The sequence below is a fragment of the Coregonus clupeaformis genome, chromosome 28 (assembly GCF_020615455.1).
Source record: "Coregonus clupeaformis isolate EN_2021a chromosome 28, ASM2061545v1, whole genome shotgun sequence".
In the NCBI taxonomy this organism is placed as follows: Eukaryota; Metazoa; Chordata; class Actinopteri; order Salmoniformes; family Salmonidae; genus Coregonus; species Coregonus clupeaformis.
Genome location: NC_059219.1, coordinates 2,983,961 through 3,003,921, shown reverse-complemented (window position 1 = coordinate 3,003,921; position 19,961 = coordinate 2,983,961). Strand labels below are relative to the sequence as shown.

General features: G+C 44.1%; 1 protein-coding gene across 12 annotated transcripts in view; it reads left to right on the top strand.

Annotated features, from left to right (window-relative positions):
- LOC121543645 (pleckstrin homology domain-containing family A member 5) overlaps nt 1-19,961 on the top strand; it is a 154,702-nt gene that overhangs the window by 71,491 nt on the left and 63,250 nt on the right. For all 12 annotated transcript variants that reach the window (XM_045208475.1, XM_041853678.1, XM_045208478.1 and 9 more), the window contains exon 4: nt 13,358-13,441. In XM_045208475.1, coding sequence (XP_045064410.1) covers nt 13,358-13,441 — 84 coding nt within the window. The remainder of the gene's footprint in view (nt 1-13,357; nt 13,442-19,961) is intronic.

Here is a 19,961-nt window from a genome sequence, read left to right as displayed (position 1 = left end):
GGTCAAAAGTAGTGAACTATATAGGGTAACATTTGGGACTGTAACCTCTCTCTCCACAGCTCTCTGATACATCTCTCTCTCTCTCTCTCTCTCTCTCTCTCTCTCTCTCTCTCTCTCTCTCTCTCTCTCTCTCTCTCTCTCTCTCTCTCTCTCTCTCTCTCTCTCTCTCTCTCTCTCTCTCTCTCTCTCTCTCTCTCTCTCTCTCTCTCTCTCTCTCTCTCTCTCTCTCTCTCTCTCTCTCTCGGGTTACTGACTACCCTCCTCCCTCTGTTTCTGGCCCCATGTTAAATGTCTGCTCTGCTCTATCCTCTCACTCTAATGGATTCAGGTTGCCTACAGCAGCGTTTCCCAACTCTAGTCCTCGAGGACCCCCAACAGTACACCGTTTCGTTGTAGACCTTGACAAACTCAACTCATTGAGGACTTGATGATTAGTTGACAAGTTGAATCAGGTGTGCTTGTCCAGTACTGTGTACTGTTGGGGGTACTGGAGGACCAGGGTTGGGAAACACTAGCTGTAAGGTTAAGTGCATTGGGTTTTACAGGCTCAAACTCATCACAGATAAGAAGTTAAAGTACAACTTTGTTGATGGAACTTTTCAAAAGCGTTGCAGTTTTTTCTCATCGCAGCTCCTTAAAAATGGAACAGGAAATGTAACCTATTTAAGTTTTTATAGGAAAACTTCCGTAATCTCTTTGTGACAGTTATAGTGGGGAGAGGAGAGAAGACAGGAGGATAGAGGAGGTCTTTGTTAACTCTATCTCCTGACTGGCACACAGCAGTAGAGACCAGACAGACTAGATATGATAACACACACACACATCTGGCCTGGAGAACACACACTTCATCTTACGTCTGTCTGCGTGTACGTACTTTTGCAAGTGTGTTGGTCTCTGCATATTTGTGTTGGTCTCTGTATACTTAACAGATGGCTGCTTCCCAAAATATTCTGCTTAAAAGCTTGTTTCACTTATCAACAGAGAGAGAGCAGGAGATTGCTGAGTTTCAGCTGTCGGCATTACATATCAATCTCTTTAATTAGCAGACATTTCACTTGATAAAATACTGCCGGGACGTTTTTCAAATCAAGTACCATACATCTGGTGGGCGCTGCCTCTGGATTTGGATGAATACAGTTACTGGGAGTATTTTAAATAAAAATAATAAAAATGTAGGATTCTGAATTTAGAGTTTTAGGACAGGAGAGATCCTTGTCTATCCAATATGCACTCACACACACTATGGAGCCCAACACAGCAGCTCTCTTCCCTGGCCCCATTTGACAATATCAGCTTTCCTAGGCTAGCCAGCTCTCAAAACCTTACCCTCTCTCTCTCTCCTCTCTCTCATACGTCTTTGATATTGTGGCTCACACTGGATTTGACCGACATGGTTTGCGTTCCAAATTGCACCCTATTCCCTATCTGCCCTGGTCAAAAGTAGTGCCCTATATAGGAAATAGGGTGCCATTTGGGGTGCACCCATGGATTTAGACTTCAAACGCATGCCCTCTGTTGTTTCCTGGACAGTTGATGCAGGGTGGATCTAGTGGACCTTTCCATCCTCCTGACCTCTTCTTACCTCTTTACTGCCAATGGGTATTGTTCATCCTCCCTCACCATCACTCCTTCCTCCCACATCCCTCCTTCCTTTGTATTTGACAGAGTTCAGGACAGGCATTCAGGTCAGGTTGTTCCTCTGAGTTTTATACCATTCAGGGTTTTATATGAGATGGCATTCTATGAGTCACCATTAAAGGTGCTACACATAGGATTGTTAGACATTTTTGCATTGTAATTTCAGAAAATTGCCCATAATATATCTGCAGTAATAGTGGAATGATATTGTTTCACAGTATTACTTACCCGCCAGTGTTGTGGTTGGCTGTGATATTTGCCTATTGATTTCTCCCGCCGAAGTTGCATCTGTTATCCAAATGGGAAAGCTGTTTTGACTTTGTGGCTATGTTATCTAGGTCAAGTGGCCAATGTAGAAATTGCTCTGTAATTTCCTGGTTTCTAAAATTATATATTGTTCGCTCAATTTCAGTTTATGTGGCAAAACAAGCACTGAATAGTTTAGGGAATCATCGCTGTGAAATATATTTTCAATAACAAAAAGTATGCTTTTTGAAATCCACCAAAACTGAAAGTATAAGGCTCAAGCGCGAGACTCCGCCATGTTCTGGGAAATGGGATGCGGGGAGGGGGAAGATTCATTTTGAATGCAGCCTATTGCTGTTGCAATTCACCTCATTTCCACATAGGGGAGAAATTCTGAGAAATTGTAGTTGCAGCATCTTTAACTAATGTAAGAAGAGTCTGTTTTTGAACCATGCCAGGTTGGTTGTTTTCCTCTGCTATTGAGGAGCCCCAACAGGGTTCAATACAGCTTTGTGTGTGGAGAGAATATGTAGTGATGAGCCTTTCTCTCCTCAGCCTTTTGAAACCCTGGTTTTAGCTGGTGTTCTGTCTCTGTCCCCCCCCCCCACACACACACACACTAAAAAGGTCCTCTCTCTCTGGAGCCATTGTGGCCCGGCGTCCCCTCTCCTCTCCTACCCATCACCACTGCCCCTCCTCTCCTCCTCTCCTCCAGGCCTGAATAATAGCACTAAGCTGGGGGGAGCAGATTAGCCCCTCCACAACCATTGTCTGCTTCCTATTAGAAAGAGCCCTGACTTGTGGTTGAACTTCAGGGTCTCTCCAGGCTCTTGTTATCCATTTACACACAGTAGTAAGGGTGCGTGTGCGTGCATGAGTCTGCACTTCCAGGTGCTCTTCTATTCTGGTACCACATTATCATATCATAGCATAGCCTGGTATGAATACATGTTGAATGGGACTCTAGAGGAACATCGAGCATTAAGTTAATGATATAGGCCTAGCGTGTAGGCTCCCTCATTATACGAACTCAGGAGACGCAAAGCGCTAGATGTGATTTTATTCCCATGTAATGTTCCTATAGCTCTAAACGATTAGGCCTATAGGTTACGTTGAAAGGAGCATGTTAACTAGTGTGTCTGCTGTATTCTTGCACGGCTCCTAGGCAAGCATGATGCACGCCACCCGCGGTCACACACATACAGCCTGAGCCTCACAGCTTATAGTATATGTAGGCTATTCCGTGTTTTTCAACGCACACGTGATGACACATCTGCATTGAAAAGCGCTGCAAACCGAACGGCATCCGATTTGAACGATTCAGCTCGTATCCGTGCATGACATCGCGTTTCAATCGGGTTTCTCAGTCATAAGCGCACAGCACCGCAGGTCTGTTCCAGCTCGGTCGGCGGCGCGCATTTAACAGAGCGGGCGAGTGGGAGCGTGCGCATTTAACAGAGCGGGCGATTGGGAGCGCGCCAGTGAGTGAGCGGTCACAGAAGTGCGCTGCTCTCACCAAGTCCACATCTGGAAAGACTGCGTTTATTTCACCAGTTTTACTGACTTCTCCACCACAGGCGTCCACTCGTAAGTAAACAATATCTGGAGATGATTTAATGTTCTGCAGTCATGCTTAGATATGATTCGTTTATTATTCCACAGGCTATTGAACTAATGGCATTGCTATTTATGACTGTGGTGATGTGATGCCTTGTTGGTATGACAGGCTATATTTCACTGTAGCCCACGCGCGTTGTCATACATTATACAATATGCATATTTTATGAAGTACACATGGGATGCGCTGCTCAAAATAGGAATGGTGCTCAGATTCTTCCATATAAGGAACTCTACCATTTGTTGTGATATACTGTGCTCTCTTCATTGCTGCGTTGTGTAACCATACCTATAGGACAGTAGACTTGAGGCAGCTTACAAGGCAGGGTTAAATTATGAAACTGTAAATGCAGTCTGTAAATGAGTTATTGTTTTGATTTTGTTGTATTTAGTATCATGCATTCAGCTCTATTTGCTGACTGCATCCCATAGCAGCTGTTACTCAGCCTCTCTTCTGTTCTCCTCTCCTCTCTCTGTCGTTCAGTTAACCTGCCCAGACCCCTGGGGATAATAGAATTGGAGCTTGTCTCTCTATTTCTCTCCTTCAAATTGTTGTTATTCCTTCTCATTTCTAGACCAATGTTATCCCTCTCTTTCCTGTGGTGTACATTATGAAGAAGTTAGGGGTGTCAGGCTGTTCTCTGCATCCCATTGTGAATCAGATTAAAGTTTTATTAACAAGCTGTGGTTCAGTGATGCCAAAGGGACCATGTATTTCCCTAAGCCCGCTCCATGCATCTTATTGGTCAGCTCTCTTGAGTCCATGTTGATTAGTCTCCCTACTCCTTAGACTCCTCTGTCAGGGTTACTTTGCTCTATTAATTAGGGAGTTTCTGTTTCTACCATTTGGAATTAGGCTAGACTCTATTTAGCAGCTATCAATCTCACTATGCCGGTGTCCGTTTGGGGATACATGGAATTACTTTAACGAGTCCAGACATTTTCTCTGTGTGTCTGGGCTTATATCATATCAAAGGGTGGTAGACTTTTAGGGGGCTTTCACACCAAATTGGTTTGGAGCTTGCTTTCACCCTTAGGTCGGTTAGTTTGGACTGTTGTGGACACTATATCTGCACTCGGGAGCGCACTAAACAACACACCGTGGTTCATTCAAAAAGGGTGGTCTCGGTCCGATTCCATTTTTACCATGGTGCGGTTCGCTGCAGGTGAGAACGCAGTCCGAACCAAATACAGGAAAATGATCAGAGGCGTGCAGTATTATTGGTTATTGGACTGTGAGCATTTGATGAAATGCACACGGTACTTGATATCTCATTCTGTGAGTAGCAGTGCATTTATGAGTGCATCGATGCAGATTAGGCTGGGGCTATACCGGGGATATAGGCTAAATATAGTCTATTCACGTTGCAGTTAGAGCGGCTATTGCGCTGTTTCCTCCCGCATGTTGTTGGAAGACCAAAGCGAATGTAATATGAAGATTGGGACACACAAGTTATGCTTCTTGGTAATCATAAATGGACTTAACATGAGCATTTTGGCCATGTGAAACCAACTGGACCAAATGAAAAAAAATACAATGTAACAAATAATGGAACTACAGTATAGCTCAGAACTAAATGCCCTTAGAGTTGTCTTTCTGGTCATTTGTTTTCTGATAAAAACAGACAGACAGACAGACAGACAGATGGGGAGTAATGGATGTGTTCACCTGATTAATGCCCTATAGATCAACTTGACCAATTAGTCAGAGAAATTAGAGCCCTGTAAGACTCAGAGCATCTCCATCACAAGGACAAGAGGAGGCAGTTGGCAGGCACCCTATTCCCTGTAAGTGCATTACTTTTGCCCCATGAGCCACAAACATATAGAGCTCTGTTCTGATCAAAAGTAGTGCACTATATTAGGGAATAAGGTGCCATTAGAGACACAGAAAGTGGTTGACAGGACCATGGATGAATGGACTGACTGACAGAGGGCAACATGTGGCACTCTAGTTCTACTGTCTCCATTGTGACCCTGACTGAATCCCCTCGCCCCCTCTGTGACCCAATCCAGACCTCATATTTCTTCTATCTGTTAATTTTTTTTGTATCCGTTATTTTCCCCTGTCTTCTTTTGAACTGTCCTTCTATCTAGACATGGAAATCAAATAAGGTTGTTATGAACCATTCAAAGCCTGGCATTCCATTCCCCCTGCCATAGAACTATATAACATCAGCCATCTGCCATGGTGGTTACTATTGGCAACACACTCAGGAGAGGAGCCCTTAGGATGAGATACCTCAGCAGTTTCCCTGACAGCATTATTTAATATGTAACTGTGGGTTATTTTCTGCTATCTGAGGTGAATCTGTGTCCATATGCTATTGCAGTACCTAGCTACAGTAGCTAGTAGCTACAAGTCTATGGGTTGAGTGTAATCATAATTATCATCTATTAGTATGGATGGGTTATAGCAGGCTGTGATCTGCAGATTAGGAAAGGCTAAAGGAGATTGCCATGTATGTAATTTTAAACGCCACCTTGTTGATATGTCATATCTAATCAGGGAACCCAGAACCAAATGCTGCATGCCGATGCGCTGGCCAGCATTTATGTTAAGCATCTGTCATACTGTCACAGGAGACTAGGGATGTAACGATTGTAAAAATGTTCTTAACGTTTAAATTGCAATTTCTTTATAGTTTAAACGAAAAAAATACACACAAAAAAACATAAAATGACGTGAATTCACAATGGGTATGACCGCTAGGGGGCAATGCAGTTCAATCTACCGGAGTCTTGGCTACCTACCAGACGGCGCTTACCTTACTGCTGTCCTCAACAACGATGGTATTAATGCTGTTCTAAGTTCTGTTGGGTGACTCTCCTCCATGTTCTCAATTGTCAGTACATGGGACATCATGTCCCACTTCCCATCAATGTGAGTGCTCGTTTCAGTGATGTATAACAGCGTGTTCATAGACGTCCAACAATCTGTTGTTAAGGCCACGTATGGTGTTTGAGAGCGTGCGCTTTGTACTTTGTATCATTGTACAATTTCTCCATCAGGGCTGTCATGGTTTTTCGACATGGCATCTTGTAGTCTGGTTCTAGATATGCCATTAGGGTATTGAAGCCGACATCCTCTACCATTGACAATGGCTGCATATCAACTGCAATCATTTCTGTAATCAGCGCTGTGATTTTCTCACTCCGTCCCTTATCGCACTGCTGCCAGCAACGGGTTGGGTCTCACTGTGCCTCCCTTTCAGCACCTGTACTAACACTGTAACTCAATTCCACCTCGCAAAGTTTGCATTTCATCACCTTCTCATTTAACTTCTCAAAGTATTGCCATACAGGACTTCGCTGCTGTCGCTTGGCTTTCTCACTCTCTGCTATTGGAACTGTTAATGACTATGACGTGCGGAGTGCTTTATATCTGTGGCAAATCATTTGAAAGATGCATATCTCCACCTACTTACAGCATTGTTGTGTTAGGTATTTGTAAAAAAAAAAAAAAAAAATGTTTTGCCTTTATGATGATGAAAGGAATCTGTTAGTGGTAGTTTTGTGACAACTGCACTGTGATTTAAATTTGGTTTAAAAATAAATAAAATTAAATCTAAACGTTAATGATCCCAAATTAATTTAATCGTCATATCCCTACAGGAGACTATGGCTACATCTCAAATGGCACCCTATTCCCTATATGGTGCACTACTTTTGACCAGTGTCCATAGAGCACTATATAGGGAATAAGTGCCATTTGGGACTTCAGCTGGTATGTATTCTGTATGTAAACATTGGCCCTGGACTTGTCACAATGCTTACTGTATTATCAGCCCAAGCTCACACTCTTAACCTGATTATGCATTTTATGTACAGGAATTACTTTTTGATTGAGCAACAAAGGAGATTAGTTCTCGTTCCTCTTCGCAGGAAAGGAGCTTCAGCAGGTTGTCGGTAATGTTGAGGGCAGCTAGTGGGACTCAGCTTTGCATTAGCTAGCTGCTTTAGCTTGCTCACCCTGGATCATGTTGTTATACAGTAGGTGTTCCCTGGTACTATAAGTAGTAGCCTAGCTGTTTTAGTGCACTTCATGTTCAGTTAAAATGGTACAAGGTGTTGTTTTGTCCCTCAATAGGCTTTTCAGTTAAAGTGGTAGAGTATGGCATTTTCGAGTAACAGCACTAGGATTTCGTTCTTACGTCAATGTGTAGTTGTGATTTCATTGAAGTGCTCGTTGGAGTTCTTAGTTACTGACTTTTCTAACAGAAGGCTTCTCTGTGTTGGAGAGACTGTCACAAAACCGTCAGCACAAGAATTGTTCGTCGGGAGCTTCATGAAATGGGTTTCCATGGCAGCAGCAGCAGCACACAAGTCTAAGATCATCATGCGTAATGCCAAGCGTCGGCTGGAGCAGTGTAAAGCTTGCCGCCATTGGACTCTGGAGCAGTGTAAACGGGTTCTCTGGAGTGATGAATCGCGCTTCACCATCTGGCAGTCCGACGGATGAATCTGCGTTTGGTGGATGCCAGGAGAAAGCTACCTGCCTGAATGCATAGTGCCAACTAAAGTTTGGTGGAGGAGGAATAATGGTCTGGGGCTGTTTTTCATGGTTCGGGCTAGGCCCCAGTGAAGTGAAACTTTAACGCTACAGCATACAATGACATTCTAGACGATTCTGTGCTTCCAACTTTGTGGAAATAGTTTTGGGAAGGCCCTTTCCTGTTTCAGCATGACAATGCCCCAATGCACAAAGCGAGGTCCATACAGAAATGGTTTGTCGAGATCGGTGTGGAAGAACTTGACTGGCCTGCACAGAGCCCTGACCTCAACTCTATCGAACCTTTGGGATGAATTGGAACGCCGACTGCGAGCCAGGCCTAATCGCCCAACATCAGTGCCCAACCTCACTAATGCTCTTGTGGCTGAATGGAAGCAAGTTCCCGCAGCAATGTTCCAACATCTGGTGGAAAGCCTTCCCAGAAGAGTGGAGGCTGTTATAGCAGCAAAGGGGAGACCAACCAACTCCATATTAATGTCCATGATTTTGGATTGAGATGTCCATGGAAGATGTCACATTAACAGGGAATGGCTTTCTGTAGGAGGACTGTTTATTTATAGATCTGTTGACGAGGATGAAAGGAAGGAAGATTAAGATGGCGTCCGTATGATGGGCAATTAGAAGTGCTTCTTGTTATTGTTTAGAATACTGCCAACCAAAGCCAAACGCTACAGTGATGTAGGTGGATTAGTTAGAGGTTGTTTTGTAGTGTGTGTGTGTGTGTGTGTGTGTGTGTGTGTGTGTGCGCGTGCATGCGTGTGCGCACTGCAGCCCGGGTTGTGTGCAGTGGAGGGAGTATCTGACATTTTAAAGAGCTTTTCTCCTCCCTAGGAAAGGTGTATAAAACATGTCATGGGTGAGTCAGAGTGCTACTCTGAATGATGAGAGAGATGGCAGGATGCAGAGAGAGCAAGAGAATGTTGAATAGAGAGAGAGAAGCATGGGGAGAGAGAGAGGGATAGAGTGCAAAAGTGCAAGGGAAATGAGGGAAGGTCTGTCTCTGTGGCCTTTCTGAAAGGTTACCCAGCGATGCCTGAGGGAGCAGTGTGAATGGCAGGGGGCTCTACAGGGAGCGGACTAGCAATTGTTGACTGACCCTCAGCCTTTATAATAGCAGAATACTGAGACAAGGGTCTGAATATGGACACATTGTTGTCTCCATGCCGGGCCTGTATAGAACCAAACACCGAGATGTATACACACTTAGCAACAATGTCAAATCAGAAGGATTGTCATTCATCCACTGTGGATGAAGACATTTAGAAGGGCCCGGCCCTGGCCTGCATTAAAGCCATTTGACCAAGGCAACATTTCACTTGGCATTTAGAGCAGAGGGAATCACACAGACAGGGGAACAAACATGGTCTGACATTTTACATGTGCTCTGACTTCTTATGGATTAGATCATAAGGTTGGTGGGGCTCCTCCTGCTCCTGACCTTTTGTTATGTCAGGGTTATGTAGGCCCCATGACAGTGTTGTGTATGCCGTATGATAGAGGGTTCAGCTAAAGTGTCCTCACACAGGGGCATGCTATTACCCACAACCCACTGGGAGAGCAGAGAGAGTAGCAGCCTCCCGCTGGCAACATGCCCTCATTTTTACATTTGAGTCATTTAGCAGATGCTCTTATCCAGAGCGACTTACAGTTAGTGAGTGCATACATTTTTCATACTGTCCCCCCGTGGGAAACGAACCCACAACCCTGGCGTTGCAAGCGCCATGCTCTACCAACTGAGCTACAGGAGGACATCTCATCCTCCCTTCCTCTCCTCCACTCACTTCCTCCTCCTCCTCCCCTTCTTTTGTTATTGGGTGGTTACTTCTCCCACACTCTTTCTCTGTTTAGCCTGTATCTCTTCTCTCTCGGTCTCTATCTCTCTCTCTCTGGTCTGACTATCTCTCTCCATCTGTCTCTCTCGCTCTCTCTCTGTTTTCTCTCCCAATCTCCCTCCATCATCGCTGGCGGCCGGCGTTTGAAAAATTTGTTTACAGCCAATTAGGGTGATTTGTAATATTGTGCTGCGTGTTAGCGGGCGGCAGGGAGGGATGGAGAGGTGGAAGAAGTGGTTGTTGATTTTCATCAGCGTTTTCCAATAAACACGTTATTTCTCTCGGTCCCTCCTACCAAGCACAATTAGCCTAACACAGAGAAGACTAATCAAAGGCCATACTGAGACCTGGGTTGACTTCAGCGTGACAGCAAACAGCATTCCCATACAGCATTTTACTGTGAAGGAAACATTCTGAAACAGGGAGGGAATACCTGAACTTGTACCATAAGAACACAGATTTTCCATTCCAAAATGCGTTTCTACAGTATGCCCTACTGAACACAGGCTGTTTTAGAGTTTGAAGCCATATGTTATTGGTAGGGCCAGGAGTTTTTCTTTGAGATGAAATGCCCTTGAGGTTTTCAGATTCCTGTTGGACAGCCAGTTGACAGGTGGTGTAATATTCTCTGTATGTTCCTTATGGCCTACCTACCTCAAAGGTCAAATAGGGGGTGCTTATATTTGTCCTGTTTCACTGCTGTTCGAGTGGAGGTGTGAAATGGAAATGTGTTTTTTGAATATCCCAACTCCCCCTGAGACACCCTCGGAGAGTGGGGTGTGTCACGGCCAGGGATCAGCCATTATTGACAGCGACTGTGGAGCAATTAGGGTTAAGTGCCTTGCTCAAGGGCACATCAACAGATGTTTCACCTAGTCGGCTTGGGGATTCGAACCAGTGACCTTTCCGGTTACTGGCCCAAGCTCTTAACCGCTAGGCTACCTGCCGCCCTTACCTACCTACCTAGCGCTGCAACAGACCACAGTCACCAGAGTAGAAATGATGACATTTCAGAAGAAAGCGATGACGTACTGCTTTGGTATAAAACACTGCTCTCTTTGATTTATTTCCCTGTCTGTTTACAATTCAGCTCCTGTCCTTGTACTCAATGTTTCTTACATGTTAAAGAAAATAGATCATCCTCTTTCTGGGGGGTAACAGAAAAGCTATTCAATAGATTTCAATAGAATTCAATACTTCATACCCTTTTGTTGTTTCACCTTGCAATCGTCAGAAAATGAGTAAAACGTACAGCCACTGTTGATAATCAGTTATGTGATGCCTCGATGAAGAGGACACAAAGGTACTCTTCAGACTTATGTAATGGCTGTAATTCAAGGTGACCGTCATCTCGCTCTGCCTCAGCCTCCTCTGTCTCCTCTAAGTAGTGTAGTGTGGTGTGCAACAAGCTGCTCCAGCTGTCATTCTAATTATGGCTAGTTATGGCATGGCTTGCCCCACATCACACATAATAACATCCGTGTATCTGGGAGGGAAAGTGGTGCATAAAATCTGAGATAGTATTTTTTGTTTAGGTTTTGGCTCAGAGGCTGTGAAGTCTGTTGCTGCTTTATTGACAAGCCCCAGGTTGTAATTTCATGATATGTTATTACTTTTAGCACGACTGAGTCTGACAGTGAGTGTGTATAAGTTGTCCTCAGAGGCTAGAAAGACGTTATTACTTTTCCTTTTAACCAGTGGAAATGGATGTTGCTCTCTGATACTGGAGATCAATGGAGGATGCAGTCGCTCCATTCTCTGACTGATGATCATTGTCATCCTACCACTTTCATTGTTTTGTTGATCATTTCCCACATTGGCATCTTGATTTCTTGTTACTCGCAGTGTGAAAAAAGGCCAAGTGGAACCACTTCTGAGACCCCCTGGTGGTGTCTCCGCAGCCTTGACACACACACACACACACGCACACACACTTGGGTAATCTCCAGGAAGTCATGAATAAAAGCAGATCCCGTCATGTAGTTGCTTTGAGTGATTGTGCTTTGTGATTCTATGTGACAGATGGGAGACATGGTGGACAGTTAATAATAGACAGTACAGGCTACATGTCTCTGTGGCTCAGCTGTGACTGTGTCCTGGATGTCAGGACTGGAACATCTCCAGCAGGGCCACAGTCCAGAGACCAAGCCCAGGAACACTGCTGCTTCACTGGGTAGGTTAGCCCAGCAGACCCCCTGGCATGGCCTTAGTAGGATACAGATCCATAGAGAGAGAGAGGAGTGTTCCATCCCCATCTGTGACTCCTGCAGGCCAGACTATCCTCCTCCTCCTCCTCCAGTGTTGAGTTAACTGAAGTGTGTTGTATTGCACAAGATCTACAGCAAGCCCTACAGCTGTGGAGAATGCCAGTGTGTGTGTGTGTGGCAGTGGTATTTTAGCAAGTGACACATGAAAGCAGGTGTTTCAGCCACAAGCCTAGCTAACTACAGCCCAGCTGAGACACTTGGCACGCCTGCAGGGATATCATATACTGTGTGTGTGTGTGTGGGTCCGTGGCATCATGCAGTGTGTGTGTGGGTCCGGGCCCACACTGCTACCTCCCAGAGTGAATCAATTGATAAACATGCAGTACATAATATGCGTTCACCATGGTTGTGCTGTGTGTACAATGTCTCATGACTCTCTCGGTTAATCCATCCGACATATTTTCTGTCTGTACAGTCTTTCCTCCTACCCTCAGTGTGTGTGTGTGTGTGTGTGTGTGTATGCATGCATGCCTGCTTCTTTGTGTGTGAGCAAAAAAAGAGAGCTCTGTTCTCTCTAGTCTTTATCAGAATTAAGCATTCCCCTGCCTCCCTCCCTCCACTCTGTGTGAAAAGCTGCTTGTGTCTTACAGAGGGCCGGCTACAGAGGTCTCTCTTTCTCTCTCTGTCTGTGTGTCTCTGTCTGACTGGCTGCGGTGCTGTAATTGTATTTATAGATAAGTCACCACTTGCTGTGAAACAGCCTGTTAGCTGTGCTCTTGTGATCTAGGGCATATGACTGGAGCAGTTAGGGGCTTCTAGGGAGGGTAAATCATTTGTATTCTACAGCATTGTTGAAGATCCATGGCTGGGCTGGATTACTGTTCCTCACGAGAGAGAAGAGAGGATAGTGTCAGTGGAAGAACTATGTTAGATGGTGCTGTATAGAACAGTGTTTTACCCAGGTTAGAAAACAGACAGGCTGCCATGCTGAAGTTCAGCACCACCCCCCACTCAAGGTGTGTAGGCATTGTGTCTGCTGTGTGTTGTTATTCAACAGGACATTGTGTAGTGTGGAGAGGGACACTAACCCTAATCTTCTTTCTGCTCCTCAATTGGCTGGTTGACAATGGGTAATATGGTTAGTGTTGTGTGGAGGAAGATGTTTAACAATGCTGTTATTAATTAAGTTTTCTATGTATGATTTTGGTGGTCTAATGTGCTCTCTCTCTCTCTCTCTCCTCCCCTCTCTTTATCCCTTTCTCTCCCTGTCCCCCCCCTCTCTCTCTCTCTTTCTCGCTCTCCAGTCACAATGAGCGGAAGGTGACCTGTAAGCATCCAGTCTCTGGTCTTCCTTCACAAGACAACTGCATCTTTGTCGTCAACGAACAGTAAGTCTCTTCTCTCCCACTCCCTGACCAGTGGAATGACTGGAACATACATGCCAGTGGAATGACATACCCACAGCTGGACTTATATGCATACACATGAACCTATAATGTTGGGTTGGTCTCACCCCTGCATCGTGTCCATTCTTTATGGCACAAGAAGTATGTCAAAGTATGAGTTGAAATACAGGGACGTTTTTAACAAGTCACGTTCATATGAAACGTATAAAACACACAGCTTTGTCCTACAGTAATGCTTCAGGGCCCACATTACTGTCAGATCATGTCACAGTATATTACGTATTAAATGCTGTAGTAAATTGGTTATGTGGTGTTTACATACATTTGATGTATTCATACAGTAGTTGAGCATGTATTCACAATGGCATATATTCATAGGCTGAGCTTTTATGCCATTGTAAATTAGCTGAGACGCTGTGAGAAGAATGGCTTTTATGGAGTACTCCTGGAGGCATTGAAGAGTCTTGTGATGTCTGATCCGGAATACCAGACCTCCGCTTCACACAAAGCACCCTTCATAAGATGGAGAAACTATGCCTCTGTCTCCCTTCTTCTAAAGAGCCATTAAGAAATCACAGGGAAATGTGAGTTTGGTTTGGGTTTAACTGCTTGTAGTTCAGCGAGACCAGATACTTTTGAAATGGAAGGCAGCGTTGCTACTTCACCATTAACCTTCCCTGTCTGTGGCTCAACTTAATCTGAAGGAAAACGTGAGTGTGTTTGGTTCAACTGTGCCGTGGCTCAACTACAGAACATTTGGAGAGGATTTGGAAATGGAAGGTAGCGTTGCTACTTCTCCAATCACGTTCCAAAACACCAACGGTAGAGAGAGGATGGAGGGAGGAGAAGCGAGGGAGGAGGAGTAGAGAGGTCGGTCTTTATGTGTGTGTACATCTCTGAGTTCAGGCTCAGAGGCCTGTCAGAGCTGTCCAGACATCCTCAACCTGAACAGACAGTGTTACCCAACGCACCCTCCTCTCTCTTCTTCCCCTGCAAGCTGTCCTCCAGCAAAGTCAATACCGGTTGCCTTTTCTAGCTCGCTGTGTGTGTGGGCATGTATGTGTGTGTGTGTGGAGAAGCCAGAGTTGTTTACTCTAGCCTTCCAAACAGACAGAGAATGGAGTCTCTCAGCCTCCTCCTGCCACCTCCAGCCTGCACTGACTAGGAATGAACAGACCTGCAGACAGCTACGTCTTAGGTAGCTGCTAGGTAGCTAACCAGAGTCTGTACAATATACAATTTGGTAGTACTAAAACAATATTGACAAAATAATGTTTTTTTAAGACCAACCACCACCGTAGTGATAGTGGAGAATGAAGAGTGACGGAGAGAGAGTGACTGAGAGAGAGGGACGGAGAGAGAGGGACGGAGAGAGAGGGACGGAGAGAGAGGGACGGAGAGAGAGGGACGGAGAGAGAGGGACGGAGAGAGAGGGACGGAGAGAGAGGGACGGAGAGAGAGGGACGGAGAGAGGGACAGAGAGAGAGGGACGGAGAGAGAGGGACGGAGAGAGAGGGACGGAGAGAGAGGGACAGAGAGAGAGAGGGACAGAGAGAGAGAGAGGGACGGAGAGAGAGAGAGAGGGACGGAGAGAGAGAGAGAGGGATGGAGAGAGAGAGGGAAGGAGAGAGAGGGAAGGAAGGAGAGAGAGGGAAGGAGAGAGAGGGAAGGAGAGAGAGGGAAGGAGAGAGAGAAGAGAGAGATTGAGAAATTGCTAAAGCCTGGTAGCCATTTCCTCACTTTACCTCAAAAACAAGGAAATTAGGCAATTATATGGTCCATCTCAGATGCAGTCATGACTCAATTTGAATCCTATTTGGGTCTGGATGGAACGTTAGGTGTTGTGGAGATTTGTAGTCTGTTGCTTCCTTCCTGGCTGTGCCGTTGAGTGACAACCCCCCTCCACTCTGCTCTGCACCCCATCCCAATTATCCCCTCCGTCATACTCTCCTCCTCACACCTGGATTCAAATACCATTTGAAATATTTCAAGTTTTAGTGTTTGCTTTAGCCTAGCTGGAGTGCCAGGTGGGAATGGTTTGGACTTTTGTGAGTATTCCATTGGTTCCATTCGGCAGGCAAGCGCAATCAAGCCCATCTAAAGTATTTGAAATAATTTCAAATACTATTTGAACCCAGGTCTGCTATTAGCACCGCAATGAGGTGTCTGAGGATAGTATGCAAATATTCTCCTCAGTGTGTTAACTGTTAATTGGAACTGAGGTGAGAAAGTCAAATATATCAGATTGAGGTGTATTGGTGACAGACAAAAAGGTTTGTGTCAAAGAGGGTCACCTTCGATCACGAGAACGAAAATGGAAAAGATACTATTACATCATATCAAGGAAATTCAACTTGTATAAAGTGTTTCTTTCATCTCAAACACCAACTTGACACCAACACCCTTCATTAGGGTCCTTGGACTGACCAAGCCTCGACTGCCGGAATGTGTTGGTTTTTCATAATAAAGACCCACTTTCTATTCAACTCATTGCACGTTGTGAGAACGACAGAACAGAATACTTCAAACAACAGAAAGCAAATGATGTGTTCGTTCTTCCCAGTGGAAAAACACAGCTTCACATCCTGATTATCCAGCGAGCGTCGGCCGTGAGCGGATAACAGAGCAATGTTAATTGGCTGGCCTTGTCACTCAGTCTCTCTGTGTGTCTGAAGACTGTATTATAAATCAATCAAACTAATAAAATATAAAAAGGGTGAGAAAAGATAACACACAAAACGTTTCTATGCAAATATAAAATCAAGATGGACTTGAATAAAATTCAGAGATAAATTAAAATTGTAAAAACAATATTAAAATAACAGTGGATACAGTGGGGGAAAAAAGTATTTGATCCCCTGCTGATTTTGTACGTTTGCCCACTGACAAAGAAATGATCAGTCTATAATTTTAATGGTAGGTTTATTTGAACAGTGAGAGACAGAATAACAACAAAAAAATCCAGAAAAGCGCATGTCAAAAATGTTATAAATTGATTTTCATTTTAATGAGGGAAATAAGTATTTGACCCCCTCTCAATCAGAAAGATTTCTGGCTCCCAGGTGTCTTTTTATACAGGTAACGAGCTGAGATTAGGAGCACACTCCCAGTGTGTTACCTGTATAAAAGACACCTGTCCACAGAAGCAATCAATCAATCAGATTCCAAACTCTCCACCATGGCCAAGACCAAAGAGCTCTCCAAGGATGTCAGGGACAAGATTGTAGACCTACACAAGGCTGGAATGGGCTACAAGGCCATCACCAAGCAGCTTGGTGAGAAGGTGACAAAAGTTGGTGCGATTATTCGCAAATGGAAGAAACACAAAATAACTGTCAATCTCCCTCGGCCTGGGGCTCCATGCAAGATCTCACCTCGTGGAGTTGCAATGATCATGAGAATGGTGAGGAATCAGCCCAGAACTACATGGGAGGATCTTGTCAATGATCTCAAGGCAGCTGGGACCATAGTCACCAAGAAAACAATTGGTAACACACTACGCCGTGAAGGACTGAAATCCTGCAGCTACCGCAAGGTCCCCCTGCTCAAGAAAGCGCATATACAGGGCAGTCTGAAGTTTGCCAATGAACATCTGAATGATTCAGAGGAGAACTGGGTAAGAGTGTTGTGGTCAGATGAGACCAAAATCGAGCTATTTGGCATCAACTCAACTCGCCGTATTTGAAGGAGGAGGAATGCTGCCTATGATCCCAAGAACACCATCCCCACCGTCAAACATGGAGGTGGAAACATTATGCTTTGGGGGTGTTTTTCTGCTAAGGGGACAGGACAACTTCACCGCATCAAAGGGACGATGGACGGGGCCATGTACCGTCAAATCTTGGATGAGAACCTCCTTCCCTCAGCCAGGGCATTGAAAATGGGTCGTGGATGGGTATTCCAGCATGACACTGACCCAAAACACACGGCCAAGGCAACAAAGGAGTGGCTCAAGAAGAAGCACATTAAGGTCCTGGAGTGGCCTAGCCAGTCTCCAGACCTTAATCCCATAGAAAATCTGTGGAGGGAGCTGAAGGTTCGAGTTGCCAAACGTCAGCCTCGAAACCTTAATGACTTGGAGAAGATCTCCAAAGAGGAGTGGAACAAAATCCCTCCTGAGATGTGTGCAAACCTGTTAGCCAACTACAAGAAACGTCTGACCTCTGTGATTGCCAACAAGGGTTTTGCCATCAAGTACTAAGTCATGTTTTGCAGAGGGATCAAATACTTATTTCCCTCATTAAAATGCAAATCAATTTATAACATTTTTGACATGCGTTTCTTAGGATTTTTTTTTAGTTATTCTGTCTCTCACTGTTCAAATAAACCTACGATTTAAAATTCTAGACTGATCATGTCTTTGTCAGTGGGCAAACGTACAAAATCAGCAGGGGATCAAATACTTTTTTCCCCCTCACTGTATGAGAGACTAATGCAGCAATAAATAAAAGGATGTAATAAATAATATACTGTATATAGAAGGGGATAAAATGAATAGAGTATCCTCTGCTTTAACACTGCATTTTGAAAGAAGTGTGTTCGTTGAACTGAACTACTGTCCCTGAATCCTGGTCGACACTATCACCGTTCTCCCTGGTGATTGACACGTCAAAACTCCTTTTATAAAACTCTAGTATAAGAATCTTTGAAAATCTCTGAAAAGGAAAGTTTTAGAAGAGAATAGGGGATAATAAGTAATCTACTTCAGATAAATGTAACCTTTCACTCACACACCTCCACCTTCCCTACAGACCTAATAGAGGGTGTAATGTGGATTAATGGTGCACTCCTCATTGATAAACAGCTTACACCTCTTCAACACACACATCCTCTCTCTCTCCCCCTATCTACCTCTCTCTCAATCTCTTTCCACTTATCGCCCAGAGTCCCTCTCTGCCTCTCCGACTCACCCATATTCCCACACCCTTCCTCTCTCCCTCTTTCACTGTCCTCCTCATGCTTCAACTCTCCCTTTGTCCCTCCCACACCCATACTCCCTCTCTCTCCAACTTTCTTCGCTCTCTCCCTCTCCATCTCCCGCTCTCTCTCTTTCTCAATAGGATCAGTGCTCCTGGTCCAGCCAGACCCTGTAATGAGTTAGTTACAGTGTGAAAAACCTCTGCTTTAATCTCCTTAGACCTCAGGCACAAACCACTGAGCTCCACTTTATAGCGCAGAAATTTCACTTAGTGTTGTGTGTGCCTAATATCCAGACAAAAGAAAGTATACAAAAGTTAACTTCTTAGCTCATTAGTTTATACCCTTTCACAATATTTTCAAGTTTCCTATTTTTCCCCAACTTTGATGTCTTCCACTCTTTAATGGAGTCTTAAAGTGGCAACATGTCACTTTTTGGGTGACCTGACCAAATTAACATAGAAATGTGAGTTATAGATCTATCATTCTACTTGAAAGCAAGTCTAAGAAGCGGTATATCTGTTTTATGTGCGCTATTTCTATGCTTCTCGTTCTTAAGTTTTTGTTTTTGCGTCTTTTACTTTCAGTTATGTACACCAGCTTCAAAACGCTGAAACAACTATTTTTAGATATGGAAAATATATTTCACAGCAATTTAGATGGTACAATGATTCTCTACACTATACTAGCTTATTTTGTCACATAAACTGAAATTAGGCGAACCATTCGAGTTTTAGCAACCAGGAAATGGCGGAACGATTTCTGCATATTGCAACTTTAATGGCCTTGTGTTTCTTAACATAACTTATTCAGCACTTAGAATTAGATTTCAAATGTCCTCCACCTCTACAATGACCCTGGGCCTAAAGGAGAGGCCTTGCTTTCATCATCCATCACAGCAGCATTTACAGTGTCTTCAGAAAGTATTCACACCCCTTGACTTTTCTACATTTTGTTGTGTTACAGCCTGAATTTAAAATGCATTACATTTAGATTTTTTGTCACAGGCCTACACACAATAACCCATCATGTCAAAGTGAAATTATGTTTACAAATGAAAAGCTGAAATGTCTTGAGTCAATAAGTATTCAACCCCTTGGTTATGGGATGCCTAAATATGTTAAGGAGTAAAAATGTGCTTAACAAGTCACATAATACGTTGCATGGACTCACTCTGTGTGCAATAATAGTGTGTAGCATGATTTTGAATGACTACCTCGTCTGCTAAATGACTAAAATGTAATGTAAATGTAATCTCTGTACCCCACACATACAATTATATGTAAGGTCCCTCAGTTGAGCAGTGAATTTCAAACACAGATTCAACCACAAAGACCAGGGAAGTTTTCCAATGCCTCGCAAAGAAGGGCACCTATTGGTAGATTAGTAAACACTTTAAAAGCAGAAATTGAGTATCCCTTTGAGTATGGTGAAGTTATTAATTATACAGTGGGGAAAAAAGTATTTAGTCAGCCACCATTTGTGCAAGTTCTCCCACTTAAAAAGATGAGAGAGGCTGACTTTTCATCATAGGTAACGTCAACTATGACTGACAAAATGGAAAAAAATCCAGAAAATCACATTG